Raw genomic sequence first — 8,259 nt, 5'->3', positions numbered from 1 at the left:
ATTACCTCGGTCCCTCGACCCTTAACACTGACTTTATACACCTCTGTGGGATGCTGCTCCAGGTCCAGAGAGGCTGCTTGGTGTAGCGAAGCTGACATTCTCCCCAAACTCAGGAGAGGTGCGGGGCAGCTAACAGGTTATATTTTCAGAGGTGAACACTACTTACATTAAGTCTCCCGTGTGTTAAGAAATGCATTTTCTTCAATAAGTTCTTCAGAGTGCTTTATGCTAAAGTACTAGGGGAAAAAACCAAACTTTTTGCTCCTTTATGTTTTCATGTTTTTCTGTGTTAGAAATTATTGTGACACTGGAGCCTTAATTTTGTTGTCAGAACTAATTTTGATAATATTTCAATGTGATTTCCATAAAATGAGTCTTTATAGTACATTGTTTCAGCCAAGACAATGATCTGTAAACTGGAAAATTGCTGTTGTCTTCTGACTTACTTGGTGATGAAGCTAAGTGGGAATTCTGTTTGAAACACCAACGCCTTCACAAGCCATCATAGCTGAGATACTGAACTTTTGTCTTACAATTAAGAGAGAAATGAGATCTTTCAAGAATGTTGTTGACACCCTGCAGGGAAATATGTCAGCTGTAAAAAATTTTTACTCTGTCATGCTTCTTGGCCAGAAAATGTCATTAAATCCCATCTTTCCCTTCTACAACTTAATTTGAAAATAACAGTTACTTCTCTTGGTTTGTAATGTACAACACATTACTTCTCTTGCCATGAAGAAACTTAGGAAAAAACACGTTTAGAGTGGGGGAGAGATTACAATTATTACTATTCCACCCTCTGAATTTTACAACCAAACATCTCATTAATAAATCTGTTTACTACTACTACATGAGCTGAGATCGTTGATGTCTGCAGGAAGTTCATCGCACATTGGGCGTTACTACTTAGTGCTCGTTCCAGTTACCGGTCAGATAAAACAGGTCCACTAACACTCACCACAGCCTACAAAATAAGCTATTTGCAGAGATTTTCTCCTGCCTGTAGGCCCAAGTTAACAGGTTTTACTGAGCAGAGCACAGCGCATGATGACATTACAGGGATGGTGCACATAAGAATGTCTTTCACACACTGGCATGGCTAATGTGCCTACGTAAAAATCACGTTGGCTTTTAAAGCGTAAGAAACGTAGTACTGGTACCTGAATAAACTGTTACGCTGTTAATTATCTTTAGAATGTAAAAATCATATTTAGAAAAATGCTTTGTAAGATGCCTAATACCTTCAATTAAAGATTTTTTTAATGTATTTAGGGCTTTCTGTGTTGGAAGAGCCTATAAACCTAGGCACCTATGAGCAATACTTACGTAACAGTGCTTAAACTTACACAGCAGCCAGCTGGTATAGCCAGATTTTCAGTTTTTCTCTTTTTTTTTTTTTCAAGATTTTGGAAGTATTTGTGAGTAGCTTGATGTTTTTGACATCTGTGTGACAGCTCCTAGCATAAGAGATGAGCAGTGTGTTATACCACCCAGCTGTGTGTATTAGTCTGTACATCAAGCTGAAGAGCGGCACTTAGCCGGATCTGACAATCAAACGTGAGCTAGCACTACCTGTACACGAGTGCATTTTAATGGGGTGTGCTTTTGCCAAGAGGCTGGTACTTGACAAAGAAATTGTCAGAATCTTTTCTTCCAATCTCCTTTTTTTTTTTTCCCCCACAGATGTGACTCCCACTTGAAACAGATAAGTTTTTTTTCTGCAGTTTAATATGCTTTATCTTACAGATAACAAAGGCAATCTAATGTTTTCAGTGACTTCATGTAATAAAACTGCAGCAAACTTTTTGTAATAGAGAAGTGTTATCGTTTTAGAATATACAGCAAATTAGTGTGTCATTTTCTGCCAACTTAATCTGCAGTTACGGTGTGCTTGGTTTCACCAGTGTCTTTGTGTCAACACAGCAACAACCTGTCCCTAAAGAAATCGGGGACCTAGAGAAGGTGCATGGCTAGTTCCTAAGTGCCCGTGTTGCTGACAGACTAGAGCTGCCTGCTTGTATCTGAGTTTGACTGATCTGTTAGCTATAAACCTGAACGTCTTCTACGCTTCCTCAGGATTTTAGGCCTCTGTCATGTTCCTTGGTTCTTAAATTTGCATAAATGACATTCACTGTCACAGAGTAGAATGCACAGTAACACCTTTCATCCTTCAGCTTCCCTTGTTTACATGTTTGCTGTAAGCCAGGACTCAGTTACTACGTGCACTATTTCTCTCTTCCTTTTTTAAAGAGGATTTGCAGAGTAGGGAAGATCTATTTTGACCTGTGTACGTACACCAAAAAGATTATGAAAGAGGGAATTTACAAGAAAAAAATTAACGATGAAGTCTCTTGCCTGTGGAGCAGTCAATTTGCAGTGACGTGTAGGTGGTGAAATATATAGCTGTTCCCATTTAACTTGGTTTTATGAAAGTTAGTGATACCCTTTGTTTACTTATTCTGTGTTTTCCTTTGTATTACTCCTTTATAATTCTTTTAAAAACTGTGTCTTTCCATCTGCTTTTGCTCTTAGAGCAGAAAAGTATTGCATGAGCTGTAGCTTCAGCTATTTCTTGTGGTATTGTGTATATAGTTGAAAATATTACAATAAAAATGAGAATTTGAATCTTGTTTGACATATTTAGGCATTGTGGCAAATACAGTTTTATGATCTTTGAGTTGCATTTTTATTAATATGTATTAATGGACAAAGTTTGTAAAAACTCATTCTTGCAAGCTTAAAGAAATAAGAAATAAAAGAAACAGTGTCTTAACTTTCTAGGCCTACGCTTCCACTGTAACAAGTTTTACACTGTTGTTAATTGGTACTTGTATCATATGGAGCTTGCGTGCCCTTGTGAGGTTGAGAGCTGTGCTGGTGGTGGCGTGTTCCTCCGGTGCCAGACAGGTCTCAGCTGAAGGGTCAGACAAAGTGTGTCCACGGGCAGGATGGGCTCACTAGCCTTTGGGCAGCCATCCTAGGAGAAGGACAACTCTGACTCCAAACCCGGGCAGATGGAGCTCGTTTAGCCTTGTAAGGCATCCATCATCTAAGAGAAGGACACTCTAACCAAACCTACGACCCGAGGACTTCGCTGTCACTGTCCAAGCTCGCTAGGCGCTGGCAGATGAACCTCAGGTGTAAAGGGTGGAGCCAGTTCCGCGCACGCTGCACCTCACCTAAAAAATCCACTGTGCAGGCCCGAAGGGTGCACTCATCGCTTGCAGTGAGCGTGGGAAAAGCCCTTCCCAGATCTTCGTTCACGAAGCCAAGCCATGATGATGATGATGATGATGATATCATGTGGAGACAGAGCTGAGTTAGCCTGGGGATAGATGAACACGGATGGGCTTACCATGGAATGGGATTGTTTGATTCAAAAAATCTGATGGCGTATTTCAAGCATCTCTTGCACTTCCAGCTGCACAATTGTATAGTGCATACAAAAATTCTATTTTTATTAATAAAAAATGCATCTTGGGGGAAACCGGACTTTTATCTTAGCAATTTCTTAGTGCTCATGTTTGCTAGACATTGGTGGAAGTACAGAAGTACAAAGGTTGGCAAGAAAATAAGGGGGACGGAGAACAGTTGCTCTTCGCAGGTTTTTAGCATGCTCCCAGCATCAAACCAGATTTGTGGCTGTCTACTGGGATGGCAGGTCTTGAGGATGGCGTTTGAACTGTTGTCAGCTCGTAGGGGCTTTGGTGTGCAGTACGTTTTTTCCTTCATACACCCATTTCAGGAAACATTTTACAGTGTGCCCAACACTGAGGCTCATTATTTTGATGTAAGACATTACTGAGACGTTTAAGGGAATGTGAGGTGGCTTTTTTGCTTGTGTCTTTTTAATGCAACTAATCTTATGTTTAGCTGTTTATATATTTGGTTTTTAGTCTAATTTTCTGTTTTAATTTTACTCCTCCAAAACAGAAAAAAAAGCTTCTTGAAGAACTTGGAGAGAATAGGCTTCCGTATATGACACCAGCCGATGCTGACTTCCATCAGTTGGTAACGTATTTCCTTTAACTGCACTTGTCTTAAACTGAAGGGCTTTTTGCACTGAACAGCAAATAGATCTTTCTTCAAAGAGACACTGTGAAATCTGTTATCAGAAGGGTATCCTGATGGCTGATAATGTGCCCCCAGGTGGTGTGAAATAAGACCTCTGGAACTGGTTGTTCAAGAACGAAAACTTTGTGAACTTAATTGATTTTTAGGATTTTGCCCTGATTGTCAGTACCTGAGTACCAGGTAATGATGAATCCCAGCTTTTTAGGCTTTTTAGCCTAAAATAAAACATGTCAGCATTCTTTTAAGGTTTTTGTGGGGGAGTTTTTTTTGTTTTTCTAAGTTGTGAAGAGACCTCTACTTTATAGCTCAGGTTTGGCAAAATAGGGAGAATATTAACATAGAAATTTGAAATTTTTTTGGCTTAATTCTACTTTCAAATAGTAAGTAACTCTTAAGACTTTGCTAACAAAGTGAACTGTGGATACTGGAACGCGTACCTCAAATGAGCCAAATAAAAGTAAAAATAGGCCCAGTAATGATAAGTAAATAAATAAACTAAAGTGTATGGAAGAGTGTAATGAAATTCATAGAATATTCTGCCCCTGTCCTGGATTTCTCTAGGTCAGCTGCAAAACATACAGCAGGAGTTGTAGGTTCAATCAGATGAAATTGGGACACAGGCATAAGAATCTTGTAGTTTGAGCAGCTGCAGCCCGCTGGTTACGTTACAGGCACATCCCCTTTCTTAACTGGTATATGGCTCAAAGATGTATGTGGTAGCAGGACAATAGGTCTGACTCTTTCCTTGCAAGGATGAATTTCTCTTTTGCAGTATTTAAAGGCCAAGAAAAGTTTAGCACACATCACTACAGAAAAGCAAAGATGCATTTAAGGGTCAGGTGCTGGAATGAGGCTCAAGCATGAAGTCAAACTCTGTTTTTGACATGGGATTACAGCTGTGATATTGAGCATCCTGTACATGTCCCTCACCTTTCTCATCCGTAGTGGATATAGTCTTGATCAAGCTGTAAGGATAACGATGTGAAAACACAGAGCTTGCTGTTAACCATAAGAGCACTTCTGTGGGAAGAGAGGGAAAGGGAAAGTGTAGAAGAGCTTAACAGAAAGATATTTTATTTTTTTTTAACCTTAAAATCCAGGGAAAAAACCCACCAAACCAAAACCGTGAAAAGTGGTGGGTTTTTTGTGGGTTTTTTTTTTTTTTTTTTCAGCATTGAACTGAAGAAGCTCTTCCCCCTTTTAAGGCTCAGGCAGCTTACGGTTTTCTCCTTCCTAGTCCTATTAATGCCTCTCCTGTTTGTCCTCTTCTGATGTACCTGTTGCTGCCAAGACCTCCTATGCCCAGTATCTTTTTCTTTTTCCCATCTTTGGAAATCCCCAGTTTTGTGAAGCTGACATGAAAAGAGATGGAGCCAGGGTTGCCAAGTGGCATCTCATTTGCTCAGTGTCAGTAACCCATAAACATACGAAGCAGTGAAATCAGATTTGTTCAAGCCTCAATAGAGTTTAGATACTTTTTTGTCATATAGAATTGTACTTTTTGAGTACTGTTTGTGTGCGTGCTAGGTATTTTTAAATATATCTGATAATCAAACATCACAAGCACCTTCTGCATTTTCATGGTGGTTATGAAATGTTACTTAAATCATAGATGTAGATATTGTAAGTTCTGTGGTGCTTAAATGAAGCACAGATGAAGAGGAAAAGAAGGGTAGGAGCTTGAAGACAACAAAATGGCAAAGTAAAATATCATATAGAGTTTAGTTTTATAGTCTGTCTTTCCTGGAAAGACCTGCCTTACTCCTTTAAGGATCTGCCCCTTAAAAGCAGTATTCTTTGAACATATTGAGCAGGTTAGAAAGGATGGAAGTAAAAAATTATAGTATCCTGTCAGGTATGGAAATGTACAGTCTGAACATAACTAAAATTCCATCACAAGCAAAACATCACTGATGTCCTCTTCCAATGGTTCTTGCCTGATGAATGATTTTAGAAATGGGCCCCAAAGCACTGAAACAGTGTAATGTTTAAAGCCAGTTGTGAACAAGAAAAAGTCTGTTAACAAGGCAATTCACGGAAGTCTGAAGTACAAGTGATCGTTTAATGATGTGTCTGTGTGCTCATCAAGGATCCTTATTGCTGTTCTAACTTTATTCTTTCAGGTGGGTCGGTCATTCCATAGGGTATTTTTCTGTGTTGAGTACTGCCATCAGAAGTGTGACAGCACGTGTGTGTCTAAAATCACAGTGTAGCATTCAGATGAAGAATTGAACATCAAATGTGCCTCTTTTTTGTCCTGTAGTGGCCAGTAACGTACATACTTCTTTCAGAGAGAGCAGTGAAATGACCTTTAATACTTGCTGTCAGACTTACAATGCAGAGTACATGATTACTCACCCCTTCCCCATCCCCCCAAACCAATAAGGTGTCCAGGGTGAACCCAGCATTCACCCTGTATTCTGATCCCTTAATGCTTTCCTTATGTAGGACATAGCTCAATGACTGGTTGGACATTTGAAGACGACCAAACTGTTTTCATGTGACGTGTCAGAAATGTGTTTCCACTCCCTGATTTCTTCTGAGATACCAGTGTGTGTGTGTGTTGGGTATTTATTTTTTTTTTTATTAAGGTAGAATCCTGAGTATACTTGTAAAGCTTATTGACAGAATAGTTCTGAGGCTTGTAAACTTAAAACACAACCCAAAGGCAGCATGCCTCTGACCTGGCTGAGGACCAAATGTGGAAGGCATTACCTCTGCAGTGCAGGAGGGGAATACAATGTTGTTACCTTTGTAAAATCTGTGTGCTTCCTTTCCAGGGCATGTTTTCAGGCATTTAGGTGCTTTACATCGTGTGATATTTCCCTTCTTCTGTTTGTAATAATTGTTTGGAATGTCATGTGTGCCGTTCATGTCGGAAGTTCAATATGTTAAATGCTTTATAAATGTATATAATAATGACTTTGTAAATAGCTGTAGTAGCGTAGGTAATGTAGAACTTGGTTAATCTGACCCGAGTTTGTCCAACAGACATTGAAGAAATACTGGGATACTGCTGTAGAACTGTTAGTGCACATTCTTTTATACATATCATTTGCATAATGAAAAAAAATTGTAATCTTTCTAATACAATATATGCAATGTTCTGTCATTATTAAGTATGATTGTGAAAGGATAGTTCTGATTCCCGTCAATCTGTAGCCACGCATCTAACTATAGCCAAGAAATCCTTAAAATTGGCGGTGACTGATTTCAGTGGTTATTCTTTATGAGGGTTTTTTCACTGAACTGTTCAAAGGCTACAGATACGAAGCACTGATTGAAGAAAGGGGACAGTCTGAGACCTCTGAAGGAATCGTTTCAGGCTTTTCCCAAGCTCAGGCGAATTACATTTACCAAACTTATATTCAGTTCTTTTAATGAAAGCTGGGATCCAGTGTTCTGTGCTGGGGATTGTAGAGGCACCTTCAGTTGGATATCTGGGGCTATTTTCAAGCTTTGGTATTTAAAGTTAATTTCTGACAATAGCATTTACATGTTTGTTATTTGTAGATACTGTTACGGGTTTTTTCCTCTTTCTAGGAAGCTGGTTTTTGAAAGCCGTGAGAATGTGCAAAGAAAGGGAGTTAGCTTCCCTGTAAAAATTCACAGGAAATCATGGCAAGGCTTATAGATAAACTGAGATTTATTACGTGTAATCAGTATGTTTAGAATGGACTACCTTTTATCTTCCCCTTTTTGTAGAAACAAATGATCCTGTAAAGCCACATCTTCAGTGTTGTAGGATAACAACGTGTTATGATGCAAAACTCTGACTCTTTTCACGCTGTGGAAAATGTGTGTGCTGACTTACTGCCTGGTTTGTGTTTTTTAAAGGCAGCTTTTCTGGGTTTTAAAATCAATTTCCTGAAAGGCAGGTTCAAGTCTGATATGGAAGTAGATAGAGCTAGTAAAGCGGGTTTGAGTTGTACCAAAAGAGCCCACAGATGGATCATAGGTCAGTGTGATGCTTTTGTACTGGCAGCTTCTGTTTTTTAAACTGGCAGGTGGCAGCTTTTGTTTTTTAAAAGCACTTTGAACATAAGCTATTGTATCAGTAAAAGTTTTGATAGATCACTTCTGTGCATCCACGTGCTCTTGCTCTACTGCCTAATGCCTTCAAATTTCAGTTTGCTTTAATTTCACCCCCCCCCCCCCCTTTTTCTTTTTTCTCCCCCCACACAC

General features: G+C 39.3%; 1 protein-coding gene across 1 annotated transcript in view; it reads left to right on the top strand.

The window, feature by feature from the left end:
* Nucleotides 1-3,670: 3,670 nt before the first annotated feature.
* Nucleotides 3,671-8,259, top strand: part of FTO (fat mass and obesity associated) — a 31,760-nt gene continuing 27,171 nt past the window's right edge. The window contains exons 1-2 of the mRNA XM_010145224.1: nucleotides 3,671-3,714; nucleotides 3,930-4,011. Coding sequence (XP_010143526.1) covers nucleotides 3,671-3,714; nucleotides 3,930-4,011 — 126 coding nt within the window. The remainder of the gene's footprint in view (nucleotides 3,715-3,929; nucleotides 4,012-8,259) is intronic.

This window comes from Buceros rhinoceros, unplaced genomic scaffold (assembly GCF_000710305.1).
Source record: "Buceros rhinoceros silvestris isolate BGI_N320 unplaced genomic scaffold, ASM71030v1 scaffold44081, whole genome shotgun sequence".
Lineage (NCBI taxonomy): Eukaryota > Metazoa > Chordata > Aves > Bucerotiformes > Bucerotidae > Buceros > Buceros rhinoceros.
This window is presented reverse-complemented; position numbering and strand designations above follow the sequence as displayed.